At 42.6% G+C, this 19,310-nt stretch overlaps 1 protein-coding gene across 4 annotated transcripts in view; it reads right to left on the bottom strand.

Moving 5' to 3' along the window:
- Window positions 1-1,068: 1,068 nt before the first annotated feature.
- LOC146655155 (LIM domain-binding protein 3-like) overlaps window positions 1,069-19,310 on the bottom strand; it is a 30,755-nt gene continuing 12,513 nt past the window's right edge. Inside the window, exons 4-14 of one of the 4 annotated variants that reach the window (XM_085428916.1) lie at window positions 17,955-18,024; window positions 17,041-17,207; window positions 12,611-12,799; window positions 10,387-10,550; window positions 10,131-10,170; window positions 4,863-5,131; window positions 4,398-4,785; window positions 4,034-4,214; window positions 3,768-3,888; window positions 3,317-3,432; window positions 1,069-3,208 (exon numbers count right to left, since the gene is read on the bottom strand). In XM_085428916.1, coding sequence (XP_085285042.1) covers window positions 3,119-3,208; window positions 3,317-3,432; window positions 3,768-3,888; window positions 4,034-4,214; window positions 4,398-4,785; window positions 4,863-5,131; window positions 10,131-10,170; window positions 10,387-10,550; window positions 12,611-12,799; window positions 17,041-17,207; window positions 17,955-18,024 — 1,795 coding nt within the window. In that variant the 3' untranslated portion in view covers window positions 1,069-3,118. Of the gene's footprint in view, window positions 3,209-3,316; window positions 3,433-3,767; window positions 3,889-4,033; window positions 4,215-4,397; window positions 4,786-4,862; window positions 5,132-10,130; window positions 10,171-10,386; window positions 10,551-12,610; window positions 12,800-15,148; window positions 15,172-17,040; window positions 17,208-17,954; window positions 18,025-19,310 lie in introns of all 4 variants that reach the window. The other 3 variants (XM_085428913.1, XM_085428914.1, XM_085428915.1) reach the window with 3 other exon arrangements.

The raw sequence follows: 19,310 nt of genomic DNA, 5'->3' as shown, positions 1-19,310 counted from the left end.
CTCAACAACCAAAGTTTATAAGCTGTGCTCAACCCAAAAGCTTACTTATTTGCAGTTCCTCTACTGGTCACTAGGTGTAACTAAAACACCTCGCCTGTACTAGCAAATTAAAGATGAAAAAATCAAATTTTTCTCCAGAAAACAGTGTAGTACTTTAAAAAAATAAAATAAAAATTAGTTCCAAGCTCCTCTTGTTCTTTTACCAAACGTTTCACAATTCCGAAAGTTTCTGTTTGCTTAGTTGCAGTTCCTCTAGTGGCCACCTGAGGCTGCTATAACATACGAAGTGTGTTCAGATGCTTTTCATTCTTTTATGTGAGTTTTATTTTATTTTTCAAAAAAAGAATCATATTATATTGTTATGGGGGTTAGTTGGGGTTCCTCTCATGGCCTCTAGATGTTCCCAAAACGATTTGTAGTGAAATGCAAAAATAAAATTACATTTGAAAAAATTACAACAAAACCCCCCATTATAGTCATTTTTTAAATTCATCTCTTAGAAACTTATCACAAAGTCTTTTCTGTTTATAGAATGATTTAATATAATGAAAGTTCCATTTGCGCAATTGTACTTCCTCTAATCACCACCAGAGGCCACTAAAACACCACAGCAGTGTTAAATCAGTTTGGGAAGTAAACAAAGTCAGATGATTTTAATTATTTTATATACTCTATTATTCAGTTTGTAACAGTCACAGTGGTGTGGTGTCTCTTTAATGTAACATAAGTCAAGGGGTTATGAGGTCATTAGTGTGCACCACTGCCCTCTCTGATTTATGGGAACAAAGTGCTTGCTCTCCAGAAACCTTTGCAACGTTACGGGCTGTATGAACACTGTGTGTCATGTTTGATAAGTAGCAGCCGTTCAACCGGGCCTTGTATGGTTGATGAAGAGGAGGTGCATTAACGGATATGCTGTGGAATTCCCAGTACCAGTGTGATCGTGTATTCTTCCTGCTATCCTGCTAAGGTTTCGACCGCCTCCTCTCAACCACTGAACACAACCCAACATTACAACGGAGTTTAACTCAACAAAGGACTGGAATTGAATTACATTGTGGTTTGCTCTGTTGTTGGCCACTAGGTGGTGCTAAAACATGCTGCCTTTAATGACAAAAGCGGAACAAAGTAAAAAAACAAAAACGTAGATTTTTTTAAAGGAAAATCCAGCTTTCAGAAACACAATGCTTCTTCTGTTTACAGAATTTTTTAATACACCAAGAGTTTCTGTTTGCTTAGCTGCACTTCTTCTAGTGGCCACATGAGGACGCTAAAATAGGGTGACTGGTTATTAGAACATGAACCATGGCGTAGTTTTTAAAATGTAAAAAAGTCTTTATGTGCTTAATGATTAAGTCTTAGCAGAGAACAAGTCAAATGAAAGATCTGAATTAAGTTGTGGTTTGCTGATGTTCCTTTAATGGCCAAGAGAGGCTCCTAAAAACTGTCTTTGTATTAAAAACGTATGAAAATTAACAGAGAAACGCTTTTAAAAACCTTCACTGAAGTCCGTTTCCCCAACTGTAATGATCTAAGTACATATAAGATTATTCTGTGTTTTACAACCATGAGAGCAGCCACATGTTTGATGCCACAAAAAAAATAAAGAAAATACAAAGTCTAATCTTTTTCAGATTTGGGAGGATTCACGGTCTGCAGTGTGGGCGGAGCCATTGTGTTGTTAACAGTCAGACTAAGGTTATCACATTTACAGTGTAGTTAAAACACACACACACATAAATCATCATGAAATCAGTACTTAAACTTAACCACGTGATGCCAAACGCTCTGAAACAAACATGAATCAAATAACTAATCATTTGCACGCAGCAGTGACGATATACTAGCGTCTCAATAAAGATCACACTGTCGAATAAATATGAAATTCAAGGTTATTTCTCCCCCCGAAGCACGTGAAGTCGAAGAGCTGTCTCACCTGAGCAGGTTCACCTGAACAAACAAGTCCAAATGCACCTTAGTGCGGCGTGAGAGCAGAAGCACACCTGCACTTGGAGCCCAACAGCTTCTGTGGTCAGTTTAACGTTTCCAGTTTATCTAGACTCCGTCACTCACACAGTATCTCTGTGCGTTTAGATGCGGTTTTCACATTTAAAACATCTGGAGGTTCACCTGCTCAGGCGGGGCCACAGAAACGTGTCACCTGTCGTGTGTTCATGCCCCCAGAGTCGGAGTAGTGACGACAGGTTGCAACGTCAGAAACACTTTTCAGTCTTTTTTATCTCCAATTTGCTGCTGTTTATAGATTTTTCAGCTTCTCTGCAGTCTGTTGTTTCACTTCGTATTGCCTCATAAAAACTTTCATATAATTTTATTTTAGTCTAAAAGGGAAATAAAAATATTAAAGTCGCATTCAAACAGTCAACAGAGGCACATTACCAAAAATAGTCCAAAAATGGTGAGAACAATATCCGCTATACGGAGTCCAGAGAGTGCCACTCTACAAAGTTTAATTATAATAAATTTGTAATTTCATTCAAATGAAATAATTCACAAGTTAACTTGAAATTTTAAACACTACAAACCAAGCCAAAAAAAAGTACTAATAAAACTTTATAATTTTTATTTCTGACATTTTTTTCATGAAAATAATAACTTTATCAAAATAATTAAAAAAAACTCTCTTAACCCTCTTAACCCTAAATATCCCACTACTTTAACCCCGTGTTTAAGAGAAAAATAAACATACTTCATACACTCTGTTATTGATATTTATTAGAAAGAATTTCTTCCTCATATTATAATATTATTATTTAGACTTACTTAAATATCTATTTAATCCTTATTGCATAGCTTAGCCAGTTTAATATTTTTGTTGTTATAAGTTTGATTATTATTATTAAACACTAAAAAATATAATATTTAATTTGGCACCTTGCAGACTCCCTACAGTCACCTGTATTTCTGCAGCTCAGCAGTCTCTCACACACACACACACTTTTTCGGGTAGAAAAATAAACCACAGTCCGTGATGCGACGGGTCGGATGGATCTGAAGCAGAATCATCAGGCAGCAGAAATTTGAAATTTGCACAAAAAAAAGAAAAAAACCCAGCGTTTCCACACATGTTGGTGGCGTGATGAGGCGTGATCCGGCGGGTTTACACGTTGATGGCGTGAGCGTGCTTCTTGCACAGAGGTTTATCTTTCTTTGAGTAGAAGGGCTGACCCTCGAGGTTCACGTGGCAGACCTGCAGACGAGAAAACCGGGGTGAAAAACTTCAAACTGACCTCTGCTCCCCTGCATCGAAGATTTAAACAACCGGACCCCCTCAGACCCAGCTGCTCGTGGTCCTTACCGCACAAACAAAGCAGGTATCGTGCCAGGTGTGACCCAGAGCCTCGATGAACTTATCGCCAGCTTCCACTGGGAAGTCGCACCCATGACACTTAGTGCTGAACAGCGCGATGTAATCTGAGCGACACAGAGATAGGAAGTGTTGAAGATGGCAGCCGTGAGTCCAAAAACAGTGAATCATGAAGTACGTAATCCCTGTTAATCTGTTTCACACACTTTGTTCTACTCTTGGATCTTTTTGATGTCACACAGGGCACACAGAAGCTCCACACACTTGTTGTTTGTGGGGGCAGGGCCAATCAAAAGAAAGAGGAGTTAAAATTGAGGGGCTGCACTGAGACTCTGATTAGCAGTTCCTTCTCTGAGCGTGATGCATGTGACAGTTTTTTGTGTCTGCCTGATGTCTGTGCAGCTTTTCTCGCAGCTGTGATGAAGGCGTGGTGTCGGCATACCTTTCTCGCAGTACGGCTCTCCGTCCTCCATGTGGAAGAGGCTGTTTCCAAAGGCTTTCCCACAGGCAGCGCACACAAAGCAGGTGGTGTGCCATGTCTGCCGTAGGGCGTGCATCACTTCCTGCGACATACAGCGTGACAAGATTTAATAAGGTCTAATCAGCCTCTAGTGTCACATATGGGTGGCATTTCAGTGCAAAACTTATGGTTTTATAACATTAAATAAAGGAAAATAAAATCAGAAATGGTGTCTGAAAATTTCTCACCCCCATGATCTTGGTGTTGCAGCGAGCGCAGGTCGGGGCGAAAAACTCTTCGTAGCAGTTCTCACAGTACACGTTGTTCTGTTCCTCCACGAAGCTGACGTCAGCCAGAGACATGTGGCAGTAGTGACAGTTAAACTCCTCGGGGTGCCAGGACCGGCCGAGGGCCACCAGGAATGGACCCCTGCAACAACAGCAGCAGCATTTTAAGTAATTTGATTTTAATTTGCCCTTAAAGTGACATCGTTTCATTAACGTCACTCGTTTTAACCCAAAGGAGGAACCTCAGGAGCAAAATAATAAAGCACCAACAGCTGCAGTTCCTCTGATCTCCACTTGAGGCTCCAGAAGTGTGTCAGTGCGTTACCTGATGACGCTGTTGCAGGCCCCGCATAGAGGCGTGCGACTGCTGGCTGCAAACCTCTCCGCTCTTTGGGCCACGCCTCTGGCCACAGGTGGAAAGGGGGCGGGGCTAGAGGTCATGGGTCCAGGGCTGGGGGTGATGGGGGCGGGGCTGGGAGCTGCATGCCCAGCAGGGGAGGGGTTAGGGATGTACGCTGGTGGGGGAGGGGCGGCCTGGGGCAGTGGCTGCACCTTGATGGTGCTGGAGGTGGTCTTGCCGGGGTCGAACTTATCAGCGAAGTTTGAGTCGGTCACCCACGGGGGTCTGTTGGAGGATGCTGGAGCAGCCAGGGCCGGGGCGGCGGCTGGAGGGCGGTGCTGCGGTGGCACTGAAGCTGGAGCCATAGGTGGTGCTGTGGGTGGAAGAAGTATAAATATGTGTATATAAATATTATATGTGCAAGTTAATATAAACAAAACAGAAACTCACCTGGCTGTGAAGGGTAGATGCAGGCAGTACTGACTACCTTAGGGGGGGCGGAGCCAACAGGGATCTGAATTGAGCTCTGTTGAGTGGGTGGAGCCTGCTGTGTGGGTGGTTGTTGGTACTGCTGTGGCATTGGTTGATACTGCTGTGGGGGCCGAGCTTGTGGAGCTTGCTGCATAGGTGCATGTTGGTATTGCTGTGGTATTGGCTGGTACTGCTGTGGGTGTGGAACTTGTGGCGCCGGCTGCATGGTAGGATGTGCACCGTACTGGCTGGAGAGGGAAAGAAATGTCATTATTACCTATTTAGAATGATTTCCAAATGGTTCTGTCATCAGGTTCAGTTTTGTATTTGGGGGCTCGTCCGGGATTTTTAGTCATAGTGAGCCTCAAGTAGTTAGCCTCAGTGGTAGTTATGGTATTAACTACTTCAGGTTGTACTCAAAAAAAACTTTAACTAAGCTAAGCATGTTTCGAACCACAAGCTAAGTTAGTCATCAACACTGACTCAAATTGTAATCTCATCAATGGGTGTAAAGATCCTGAAAGATGCGTTTTTCATTGTTGTGTCTGACTTTTAGGCTGTAACACTGTGTTATTAAGAATTTAATGCTTTCTTCTAGCAGTTTCCATCTAATATATGTGGAATTCACTAGATTTACTTTGATAAATATTCCAACATTGAATGAAGTTTTAGCTGATATTATTGATGCCTTTGACATGCTTACATGTTCGTGCATTTCATTAGCTATATCAGATATTTAAGATAAAGATAAAGTTTTGCTGTTGTTACACACACAGTAGAGCTGGGTACATAGGAAATCTTCTGCAGAGCTTAGAGTCAAACAAATACTATATACATGTAGTATTTATATTATGTAGTCATTTATCCATGTGATTAGAGTGGATCAGAAACGCTTTTAAAAACTTTTTAAAAATTAATAGCTCCATCAGTGGAGCCATTAATTTGAACTACATTTCAACAATCAATTTAATTTCTAGCTAGCTTTTCTAGAGCACATTTAACTATTTTCACTTTTTCTATATATTTATGAATTTTCAGCTAAAAAATGACCCATAACGTTGAACTCTTTCAGCAGTTTTGCTGATTTTAGTGTTAACCATGTGCTTTTCGGGTTTAGGTAACTGTTTCTGCTGGTTTTAAATTTCTCTCTAAACTGTTTAACTAACCTTTCTTCTAATTTTTGTGAATATGGCGGTTAGGGTTAGTCTAGGCTTCCAAGCATCCCCTGAGGTGCAGATACTCACTGTTTTTAAACAGAAACCTCTACAGACCACATTCAGGTTTGGTTTGCATCCTGGACTGAGTCAAAAATGCTCTTAAACTGGTTCTAACTGTGAATCGTCATCTGAATATAGATAAGTTGCAGTAAACAGTGATTACAGCCAGGCTGCTGCACTGTTTTATGAATCAAAAATGTAATTTGTGAGCCAAAAGTTGGGCTTTGGAGTGATTCGAATGTTTATGATGTTTTTACACTCTCTGGATGTGTCAATATAATATTGTCACAGACAACAAGCATATAGAAACTAGCATCAACAGCTTGTTTGAAAGAAAGAATAAAATGTTGAGCAGGACAGAAGCACAAAGGGTCCTCTTTCAAGAAGTGTTGACAGGTTTTGGGGTGTAAACCTGCAGTTTTTCTTTCTGGGGGTATCAGTCTCAGGTCTGGGTGTTTAGCAGCAGCTTAGCTGTATCAGACTTACCTGATGTAAACAAGGTTAGTGTTAGGGTAGAGGGCTTCAAACCAAAACTGAATTCAGCTTCATTAACAAACAGCAACAAAAGCTTTAAGGTCCTTCCTTCAGAGGGCGTTAGCAGAGACTCAGCCTGTTATTCAGCTGATGAAATGATGGTGAGGTTACTGACTGTTACTCAGGTGTTACATGATCCTGACAGAACTGCCAGAGTTATGGGTTCAAACATCACCCGTGCACAAAACCCTAACAATCCACTTGTGTGCCGCCAGGAGTTTTAGCTGAAGAAGCCTCCGTTTAAAAGCAGCTGCTGTGTTACTGAGTGCTGTGAAGCCCACGGCCGCGAGCGCACCTGCCCGCAGGGGTTTGTACCTGGAGACTGCAGCTCTGTACTGGAGGCCGAAACCAGCGGCAGGCTGTCTCTTCAGGCTGCGGGCATAGAGACAACAGCAGCAGAGGTCATCCAAACTGAGACGCTACGTCCCCATCCTGACCCCCGCTCTCTCCCCCATGATGTTACTCAGGTGCGACTCGGATTGACCATCAACCTTTTTCTTTCTGTCTAACAAATAATCAATAATCAAATCAGGACCCAAAGACCCAAAAATAAGAAACTTCATCGCCTTCACCAGACCAACAACGCCACAGACAGAAGATCCTTCAGGAAACTGCCAGACAGCTTAAAGACAGCCGACAGGATGACGTCACCTCGCTGCTTTGGTCTCAGAAACATTGGATCAAATGTCAAAAAGGTTTTTTTCTATTCTGCAAAAACATTTGTACAAAGCACAGAGATCAAACCAGAGGAAACTCTGACACGATCACTCAGATATGGTTCCTGAAAGACAGTAATGGCTCTGAAGCGTGACAACTATGTGGATTTAGTTCAGTGTAACTCCAGCAAATGAAGAAACAACAAAAAGCCGAAAAACAAGCAGATGAAACCCACATGTCAGACTCTCCCTTCAGCACGTGAATGCAACACTGAAAGTCTGGGAGCATATATCCTTAAAAAAATCACATCAACACACCAAAGCTTTGGAGAGCCAAGAGGTGATTATTATTTCCTGCTGAGCAAATAGACCATTTGTCCAGGTTTTTATTTTATTTTACTGAACTCTGTTTTATTCCCCGTGTCCCGTCGTGTGCTGATGTCATGGCTGATCTCAGCTCTTAACCCCTTGATTTTCTTCTTCCTTGCACTCTTTGCAACCTTGTCACTGTGTCTCTTATAATCATCGATGAAGCTGTTTAAGCTGCACAGACCTGCATGAAAAGAAGTCAGCGTAAGCCCAGGTGGATTTAAACACTCTGATTATCTCAGTTTTTTCCTCTTGGATCTGGATGGTGTCATAGAGGGTGGATATTCCTAATATAGTCATCGCAGACGCCAAAGCCACACCCACCAAACTTGGCCTAAATGCAGGAGGAGGAGCTAAAACAGCTTGTTTCAGACGCAGGATGAACTGTGACTCATGCAAAGCTGCAGAGCTTCTATTTAACAGATTAGCTCTGCTTTAAAGGAACAGAGAGACATCGTAGGACATAAACTTTTATTCTGAGAGTGTTTTCCTGCACACGATAGATTATTTTGATTTGTGAAACATGCAAAGCTACTTCAGAAAGGCTTTTAAAAACCTAATTTATTTGCTTCTACTCAGTTTTTCTTTCCATGGACAGGGGAATAAGACAAAGGATTTTATATTTAGCCAACCAACATGTGTTTGTTAGTCAGAGATAAGCCAGTCAGCACTAGTCATTCTACATTAGAGGTGTACGGACACCAGCTCCTTGTTTCAGGCTGAGGACTTTGCTGCACAAAGCCATTCAGATAAATAAGAAATAATTAAAACTTGTGCCAGAATAAGAACACAGATCCTGAGATAAGCAGAATAAACCACCTTTAACTGATAGATTTTTCCATTTCCCAGCATGATCGGGATCATGAAGCTGGATTTTGCAGTGAAAATTTTCTTTCTGTGTCTTTGCTTCTCTGCTTTGAGGCTTCCAGCTCAGCCCTGTGAGTCTAATCCAGCTGCTTCCTCCTTGATGACTTACAGCTAAAGAGAAAAAAAGCACACAGTCTCTTTATTGGCGGATAAAAGCTTGACCTCTGCTCCTATTGATTCACGGTGAGTCATTGGACGGTGTATGGACTCTGACGAAGGACAGAGGGGAGCCGGAGCTTTGAGGGGGAGGAGGTTGTATTTCAGTCCAAATTAGGGGGGGGGGCAGAGATCGATGGTGCATAATGGAGGGTTGATTAAATAAGTGCACGGAGAATAGAAAGCTCCATCCATCAGAGCTGGGACGGGCTGTACGGGTGGGGCGGGGTTGAAAGGTTTGCTCGTCCTCTCGGAGACTCGGCTGTGATGAGATTTCAGACGAGCCGCTGGGGAAACAGGAAGTCATGGAAAACAGACTGAGGGCAGTGACACCTTCAGAGGTCGTCAGCGGACGTTCGGCCCAGCCCTCACCTGCAGCTCACCACACCTGGCTTGTCTGACAGCGCGGACTCTTAGACTGTCCTCGGCCACATAAAGCCCTGTTTAGGACTTCTGAGCCACGCAAGGTTTAAGGTGGTGTAACTGAGATATAAGTAGCCATGTGTCTGCCGTCTGAGGCACCTGATCCCTGAAACCAGCATTAGACCCAAAACTCTTAAACACAGACACTTATTTGCACATGCTAACTCACAGCAGCCTGTTTAAACTGGGCATGCTCCAAACCTGACAGTCTCAGCTGTTCATGTTTCTGCAGGTGAAATGTGGAGATTTTAACTGCGAGCTGTGAGCTTCACCGCCTGTTGATAACCTGATGTCTGCAGAGTCCTGCAGAGTGTCGAGTACCTGCAGGCTGCATACTTTAGTTTGACTGTATGACGTCACACAGGCTGAGAGTAAAAAGTCTGCTTTGTCACGTTTGCGGTTTTTGCTTGACTTTCAATTTTTCCTGCCTCGGCTAAACGTGACAATAAAGAGCTGGAGGATGACTCTCCTCTGCACACTGGTTTTCTCTCTTTAACCAATCAACACCAGTTACCAGTAATCAATAAAGAAAGGACCAAAGAGGCGGGGAGTCCCTCGTGGTGCCCCACCAATTTTTTAAATGATGTTTCCTCTGAGCAAATACACACACACACATTCTCGTTTTGATATCTCAGTGAGGACATCTATTTGACAGAATCCCTAGCTACTCACCTCAACCAAAAATGAACCCCAGCCATAACCTAACTGTAACCCTGAGACTAAACCCACACTATGAGCCTCAAAAATGCCTTCAAACCCGTGAGGACGAACACTGTCCCCACAAGGACGTCGAAACAGGTACACACACACACACAGTCCGGTGTCCCCTCCTGCTGGTCACATGAGCTCATTACACGTGAGCAGATTCAAAAGGCTTCAGACACCAACCAATCACATCGCGTTTACGTATATATCAGAGCCTCAAACAGAGACCACCTGTGCAGGTGTTCTCATGTCCGGGGCAGATGAGGTCGAGACTACAGGTGAGGGGGTCAGCAGCTGACTACTGGAGCTCTGCTGCCTACCTGCTCCTCTTCACAGCCGCCGCCTCCTCTTCAGTGAGCGCTGTAACAGAAACAGAGGAGAGGGGGCGACACTGAGCACCTGATGATCAGATTTAACTTTAAAATCATTCCCACAGGTAATCGTTTACTCTAATTACACACCTTTGTTTGTATGGAAACATACATGAGTCTGTTCTTGCTTTTATTTGCTCTTTTAAATAATTGAGGACAATACGGGGAAGAGGAAGAGGAGGAAGAGGAGGAAGAGGACACTTACAGGACTCGGTGCCGGTCATGTGGGCCAGGACCTGGAAGGACTTGGACTGCACGTTGGTGCTGCGGCGGCTCCATTCGCTCAGCTCCGGGTCCTTCTCTGTGCTCTGGACGGCCTGATAGACCAGCGAGGCGCTGTCCACGAGGCGGTCCGTGACTGGGACAGAACTGGGACCACAGACAGGGGGCGCCACGTCGCCCACGACCAAAGCGAGTGAAAAATAAAGAGACAGTGAAGCACGAGCTGTGGGCCCAGCAGTGAACGGAAACAAGTTTTCCCTGCCCAAAGTTTTGACGTCCTTCTAACCCTGGAATTAAATATCTGATATTTCAAAGGTCACACGAACAAAACGTTACTGAAGGTGATGGAGCAAAGAGGAAGCCGGACTCGCATGTCTGAGGACGGTTTGTTAGAAAAAGGAACAAACGGAGATAAAACACAGAAAGAGGCTCAGAACATTCAGCTTTGAGTCTCTTTGTGTATCTCACGTGTTTAATTTGTGCATCTTTGTGACTTTATTCCATCTGTTTTTCTGTCTCTTTTTTTTGTCCAGCCCAGGCAGACCTGAACCTTTCTGCTCATTTCTACTTCCTTATTTATGTTCTTTGTCTTGTCCTGCACCTCGCAGCAGCTCACCCTGTTTGAAACCAGCTGTTCTGCCTGCTTGCTTCTGATTGGCTCTCTCTTATAAACGGAAACCTCGGCAGGGTTTTTGCAGCTTTGGTCATTTTTCTGAACATCCACCAGTTTGTGCTGTGAAGTCAGTTTCTTCTCTTTCAGGCTGTTTTCAGTCTTTTAATCTTTGTGTGGATGTTCGGGTCTCTTTGTGGTTACAGATGCTAACATTAAAAACTATTAATGACACCATTGTGTTGTTTTCCATCTTTCTGAGGTTTTTTTTAGTAGTTTGAAATCTTTTGTTGTTCTTTAAGGCCCCTCTACCTGCAGTGCACCTGTATTTGGCTCCGCCCTGCAGGACTGCAGCCTGTCAGCTGATTCTGGTGACACGTGTCATGTTTCTGTCTTGTGTTTGATGTTTGATCTTTCAAAGCTTTAACACAACTCAGGGGAACCAAAGCTTTTACTGGCTCTCAGTGAAGGACGCACGGTGAGGGAGGAGGAGGATATCATACTGGACTGTAATTGGTTTTCCAGAGATGCCCCCTCCTGTACAGATGAGTAGTTTTATTCAGGCTTATATTTCAATAAGAGCGGCTTTATCGGGGTCTAAAATTAGAGAGGCTGAAATAAAGAATGGGCATGGAGACCTTTGGAGGGGGACAGTACACAGCGACAGCGCTACATCTCAGAGGAAGAGCAGGCGAGGAAGACACCACCAAAAACACAGCAGTAACATGACTTTATCAGCAGTTTCTGACAAATCAGTGCGACTGGAAATGCATTCGGCAACAAGACGATAGGTAACAGGGTCAAACGTGATCACGAGCGAAGAAATTGGGATGACCTGCTCAGACAGAGGGAACGTCTCTCTGGGGGACATTTGACTCGGACTGGTCCACCTCATACGGACCGACTCCCACAGCACACCCGAGGCTTCAGCCACACAACACACGACGCACAAAAAAACAGGATCCCAGAGCAGCCCGAACCAAAAATTCTGCTTTCTGATATCACGGAAACCTTAGCAGTTCCTCGAAGCCACCACAGAAGAAGTCCCCCTCTCCCCACATGTGCACAAACAGGCAGCACAATATTGCAGCACCAAAATCATCACCACCAGTGTCAGCGATGAGCCGGACGTGAAGCGGGCTGAGACCAAAGAGGACGGACAGAAAGGAGAGGACAGGTGGAGGACACTTAAATAGAGTAAAGAGAAGAAAAGGGAGGAAGAGGCAACGAAGGGAAAAAGACAAAAACAACAAATGAAAAGTAATTTCTCATCAAGAAATATCTGTGGGTTGAGTACTCGAAGCATCAGCCTGTAAACTGAACGCTGCTGCCTGTAACACATCCACGTGTTAGAAAACTACAAATATGGATGATCAGCCCTCAGCAGGACTGATAGTAACTGTGTTAGTCATTACCCAGGTGGTGTTGTGGCTTTTGATGTTTTTGATACTGAGTGTAAAAAACTGGTGGCAGGGTTGAGGGGTGCACGTGGGTACAGAAGAGGAAGATGAGGATGTCAGGAGGAAGAATTAGAGATAAGTCAACGTAGAAAGAGGGAAGGAGGACATGGAGAGGGAGGAGGAGGTGGTGTTCATACCCAGCGTCATGGCCCTTGGTCTGTGTTTGTCCCGCGATGGCGTCCATGATGGAGTCCTGTGAATACATACTGATGGGCGTGTTGTACTGGGCGTGGATGATGGTGGCCTTACCGCCGGGGCCTTTTACTTCAATGGGCTTGCTGGTGGAGAGGGCGGAGTCCATCAGCACGCTGGGATTGAAGCCGGCACTGTCGGGTGGGGAAGAGGAGGGGAAAAGGTGGAGATAAAGGAGGCGATGGAGGGACGGAGGTGAGGCGTGTGGGTGAAGGTGATGGGTTTGTCATGCTCACAGCAGACGGACTAGTGAGGCTAAAGTTTTCAGGCTAAAGCTGAATGTTTCCAACAGAATCTCCATTTAAGGTGGAAACCCCACCCACAGCATCACGACAGACTACAGAAAACTCTGAGTGGCGTCCCACAGCGATCCGTTCTCCGCCCACTCAGACTCAAAAATTATGCTGACTTTGATTCATTTGATTACATGTAAAAAATGTATGTTGTAAAACAGATTCCATTAAATATAAATTAGATTTGTGTGATTGAGGTTCACAGGATTAACTGTTAATACCAAGCAGGTCTTCCTTAATTAATTTGAACAAAAGAACCTTTGATTTAATAGATTTCATCTGCTTCAGTCTGCTTCACATTCATGAGGGTGAAGAATCTTTTGTTTTTAGTGCATTATGCTCTAGATAATAACAACAAATATCAGGAATATATCTGTTTTTTATGTATATGTTTTTTAAGGCTAATAATAATAATAATAATAATAATAAATTCTCCACATGACTGTAAAGTACAACTATAACGTGTTTATTAAATCACCTCTCATGAATCAAGAAAACACAAATATTGTCTATAAATCTGTCAATAACAAAAATATCAGATCAATAGTTTTTGGGGAAAACAAAAAAGTGAATATTTTATAGCCAAATTTGTGAAGGTACAACTTTCAATAATAATCAAACCAAAATTCAAACCAAGTTTTTACAATCTGCATGTTCAGACATGCAGATTATTATTATTATTATTATTATTATTATTATTAATAATAATAATAATAATAATAATAATCATAATAATCATAATCATAATCATGATAATAATAATAATAATAATAATAATCATAATCATAATCATAATCATGATAATAATAATCTGCATGTTCAGACATGCAGATTATTATTATTATGATTATTATTAATAATCATAATAATCATAATCATAATCATAATCATGATAATCTGCATGTTCAGACATGCAGATTATTATGATTATTATTAATAATAATAATAATCATAATCATCATAATAATAATCATAATCATAATCATGATAATAATAATCTGCATGTTCAGACATGCAGATTATTATTATTATGATTATTATTAATAATCATAATAATCATAATCATAATCATGATAATCTGCATGTTCAGACATGCAGATTATTATTATTATTATTAATAATAATAATCATAATCATCATAATAATAATCATAATCATAATCATAATAATGATAATAATAATAATGATAATCTGCATGTTCAGACATGCAGATTATCATTATTATTATGATGATGATGATTAATAATCATCATCATAATAATAATAATGATAATAATAATAATAATAGTAATGAGTAAATGACTAATTTTGTATCTTAAGCAGAAAACTATAATTTTTTTCTGTTTTTTGAGTACATTTAAAATCCACAGATAACAAACATAATTATATAGTTAATCTAACTGATAACAGAGCTCGTGCATACAGGTGGATTAAGCAGCTGTCACATGAACTCTGGTGACCGTCTAATAAATTCGTGCCACAGTGCAGATGCTGAACCATTAGATGAATCTACCTCAAAGCTTGTTGCTGCAAAACGCTGATAAAAATACTAAATTTAACCCTTTTTTCTGCAAATATTGGACTTCCAAAGGACTCACTGGACACAAGCTGAAACCACTCCTATAAAATTAGGTCATTTTTTTGTGGGTAATAAATACAACATGAGCGATGGTCTTTACAGCTGCAGAGAAAAAGGAAAAGTCTTATTTCCACTTCAACAAAACCCAAACTGGTTTCTGCACATTGGTTAGAAACGACTGACGATGCTTTAAATTTCATGCTTGAAACATTCGCATGCGTCCACCGCAAAACGTCACAGCAGCTCATTTAAGCAGTGCGTCAAACCATGACCTTTAATCCCAGAACACAAACGTATCAGAGCAGGAACACAGCTGACATTTAGTCCACTTCACTGCTGCACAAAAACAACCTGAAGGCTGAAGCTTCTCACGCTCTAGCAGGCTTTTATTCTGAAAACTTTCCTGTAGAGTTGCCTCAGAAAAACACCAAATAATGAAAAAACCACAGAAAGCAAAATGCATCATGCAGCCAGCTGTTCCGCAATTTCAGTTTGCATGGATAATTTTGAAATAGAGTCTGTAAACCTGCAGGACCGCACTCGCCATCACCCCACGCCATGCCTTAAACAAACACACATCCAAGATGCATTCAGCTGCAGAGGATACTAACGGTGGAGCGGCGGGGGGGAAAACCTTGCTTGACCAACAGCAGGGACAGAAGAGAGGACGAACACGTGGAAGGACAAAGGAGGGAAGACAGAGGAGAATATGATGTTAGAAAACATATTCAGCATCATTCACTGTCCATCAGAGGTCAGAGGTCACATCCTCTGTTGGCTGCTGTGACGTCCGCTCTGCGAGTGAAGAGGAAGATTTAATCACAGCCTGTTCACAGATCCCACAGATCCCAGCTTCAGGGGATGGAGCCTGAGGCAGACTTTGCTGGGGTCACGTGTCTTCTGGACATTTTTTAAAGTTTCTTTGTTTTGGTCTTCTCTTATTCTGTCTTGTCATCACAGATACATAATTATGCATAATGTTATTTATCTGTTTACCTTTTCTTAATTTACGATTCTAATTCTTTGGATTAGGATGTATTTTTCTTCTTATTGCTCCTCTTCTCATTAACAGCAGTGGTGATATTATTATTATTGTTATCAGTAATATTAGTAGAAATAATAACCAGGGGTGTGCATACTTAAGTGTAAACCTATTTATGGAAGTGCAGGAACGTATCAACGTTAACTTTGAGACGAGCTACTGTACATGATTAATATAACATGTGCGGAAAAAACACATAAATGGTGATAATCTTTGTGAGTTTCATCTAAGAAGAGTCAGCGACATATGTGCATATGGTATGATAATTACAGCAGGATCATTATTATTATGTGTGTGTGTGTGTGTGTGTGTGTGTGTGTGTGTGTGTGTGTGTGTGTGTGTGTGTGTGTGTGTGTGTGTGTGCAGAGGGTCCCCTGACCTTTAAAAGCAGCCAAACAAACTAACAGGTGTTTGGGCTCTTCGGTGACGGAGTAACTGAATCACATTATTAATGGCGCGCGTGTGTGTGTGTGTGTCACTGTATACGTGTTCGTGACTGTAAACACACACCTCCACTGCAGCTGCAGCTGATGCAGAAGTGTTTGGATCGGTCGGCTCATTGCACCTTTTTCTGTAAAGTAACGTGTGACGTGACGCTCTTCTGCTCCCAGCTTGGAAACAGTCACTGACATCGCAGCACAACACAAACTCCACATAAGGTCAAAGGCTAACGCTGAGGTGGCCTAACTCATGATTTACATAGAGACAACATTACACAGCAATCTAAGGTTAGCCAGCTAGCTGTAACTTAGCTGCACAGCACGTATCTGAGCTCCATCGCGTCCAGGTCAGCTGTTCATATTTGCAAATGCACATTGTTGCAGTGGCCTGCAGTTTGCATGGGAGACGCCAGCTTGTCTGCAAACACTTGCCAAGTACAATCTGAGAGGTGGAGCTCCTTCAGGGTATGAAAACATCAAGTCCGCATTGAGAACATTAGTAAGTTTTAGAGTAAGTGTGGTGTGTGTATGGGTGGAGCTGCAGTTTAACGTGTTTTTTTTAGGACACGTGACAGCATCACTGATTTGGTTTCACTTTTATGACACTGAAGGTTCAGATGCACTCATGTTTCTCCTCTTTGGAGTCAAAGGTCAAAGGTTACTGAGATTACTGCAAGGTTAACATGAACCTATAGTATAAAAAGTCCTCTTGAAGGGGGCGGAGCTAAAACAGCTTGACCTATAGGCTGAGCAGAAGCCCAGTATCAGATAAAGAAGGATTATTTCAAACTGTGAATCATGCAGAGCTGCTGAACGAGAATCCAGGACTATAAATGTAGAAATGAGCAGAATGGGTCCACGTGAATTATTTTGTATGAACCGAGACACCGGAGACAGCAGTTACTGGTACCGCACCAAACAGGAAACGTATTTTTCTTCCTCTTTGAACCATCTTTGAATCTGTTTCTGCTTCTTGACCTCTCATCAAACATGTCGCCGGGCTTCTAACGCCTCCACCTACCCCGCAGGCCGACCCGCCTGCATCGCGGCCATCTCCCTAAGAGTTTCCTCTGAGTACAGGCCGATGGGGGAGTTATACTGCCTCCTCTGAGCGGGGCTGACCGCCGCCGCACGCCCCCCGGGAGAGTCTGCCTCTGCAGGCCCGGAGGAGGTACTGCGGTCGTTTACCTGCACCGATGGAGGCGTCAGGAAGGGGAGGAGACAGGAAGGAGAGGGAGCAGAGCACACGCTTAAAAGACGATATATTTTTTTTAATCAAGGTGCTGTTATTCTAACCATGGGATCCTTTCAGTATAAAAGCCTGAAAGCATAAAGTGACTGAGAAAATCATCAAAAAGAAAAAATAAATAATTATTGTGAAAATAAATAAACTGACCAAATACATTCCTTTCATTTTAAGTTAATCTGTTGGATCAATTATCATCACTGCTGGAAATCTCTTAACTTAAACAGGAAATGAAATTCATCATGACTGCTCCTGTTTCTGTTTTCCTGCATTTTTGTTTTTGCACAAAACATTTTAGAGGTGCTAAGTTTGGCCTTACTTGCATTTTTTTCCTGCAGCCACCAGGGGGCAGCAGCCATATACATTTCTCCAAAATACCTTTAACTGGTGTGTGTGTGTGTGTGTGTGTGTGTGTGTGGGGGGGGGTTGTTTCACTGTAGACAAAAATAACCAGTGCTGCACAAATACAGGACAATGATTAAAAACATAAATGTGACTACAGAATAAAATGATCCAATGCATATGAATAAGTTACTTCACTATGAGGAAACCTGTATGCGTGCATTACAGTGTTGTTACTTCTCTGTAATCATTGTACGCTGCCAGATATGCCAACAAAACAAAGGTGAAGTAAATTCATCCTGTTGAAGAATAAAATAATGATTTTGATGCATTATGGGTTCATTTACCTGCTGGTGAGGGACGACGGGAATCGTGGCGTCCATTCTCGGTGCCGCCATCGGAATCGGACGCTTCGACCTGCACGGAGAAAAGAAAGAGAGGCATTTACGCTCGCATCGTGAAATGAAAGGAGGGCAGCTTATCTAAGAGAGAGAAGATGAAAATGAAACGTGAAGGTTTTAATTCTCGTGCGCTCCTCTGAATATTTGTGCCTCGTAGAAACGACCATAAAGTCTGGTTTTCATCAATCATCTGCATTCTGACAGATTAACAGTGTAGTCTGTCAGAGCGGCAGCGTGACAGCGTCCATCCAGCAGGTTTAATAATCAAAAACAAACTGAAACCACCGTGTGATGAAACGTCTAAGCAGGACTTTTACAAATCACTTTACTTGTGGCTATTATAGAAAAAACATCAGCAGCAGGAAAAGCTTCAATTTCTCCAGAGAAAATAATAAAAGGAGGTCAGATGTTAAAGCAGACTGACGACAGAAAACAGCAAAATTTAAGTCGGATAAAATTGCAGCAAATGGAAGAAAAGGTGAAAGTAAGGGCACAAAACCAAAAAAAGTCGGCTCCAAATGCTCGCCTCAAGAAATGAAAGACAAGGTCTGAGAGCTGCGATGAGAATGAACACAAAGAGAACGTCTGCTCTGAAGAGTAATGAAGCTTCCTGCTGCAGGCCACAGGGCCAACCACAGCCTCACTGTTTCCAGCCTGACCCGACGTCAGGGGAAATTTCTTTTACTCCACTCAGCACTGTCGCCTGTTCAGCAGCTCTCAGTTCATATTCAAGATTCAGAGACTTCACCTGACAGTGGATCACTATAGGAACACCAGGAGGTGAAAAAAAGTCATCAGGGGTGGGGAACTCCAGGCCTCGAAGGCTGGTGTGAGACCCCCTCAACCTGTCTTGAAGTTCTCCAGAGGCCTGGTAATGAACTAGTCATGTGATTCAGGTGTGCTGACCCAGGGTGAGATCTAAAACCTGCAGGACACCGGCCCTCGAGGCCTGGAGTTCCCCACCCCTGTCCTACATGTTGGCAGCTTTAGCTGCTAGCTGCCTGCTAGGCTTTGCCTTAGCTAACAGGAGTCCTTGAACTGGACCTCTGCACCATGTCTGTGCTGTTGGAGTTACCCAGCTAGTAACGCATCTGTCTTCTAAACAGAAGATACCATAACCAGGCTCAGGGAGGGGCGGGGCCATCTGAAAGCAGCAGGGGGCGACTCCTGTGGTCGAGAAAAGAAGCAAAATGATGTTTTCGGTCCCATTAGAATAAAAGAGAATCAAACAGGATGTTATGATGACGATAAGGTTGTGGTTATCTTCAGTGTACGGTCTTCTGAGGTTTTTATCTCACCCTC

The sequence above is a fragment of the Rhamphochromis longiceps genome, linkage group LG13 (assembly GCF_057381845.1).
Source record: "Rhamphochromis longiceps isolate RC_006_pf linkage group LG13, R_longiceps_female_GT1.1, whole genome shotgun sequence".
Lineage (NCBI taxonomy): Eukaryota > Metazoa > Chordata > Actinopteri > Cichliformes > Cichlidae > Rhamphochromis > Rhamphochromis longiceps.
The sequence above is the reverse complement of the archived record's forward strand: the minus strand, read 5'-3'. Positions and strand labels throughout refer to the sequence as shown.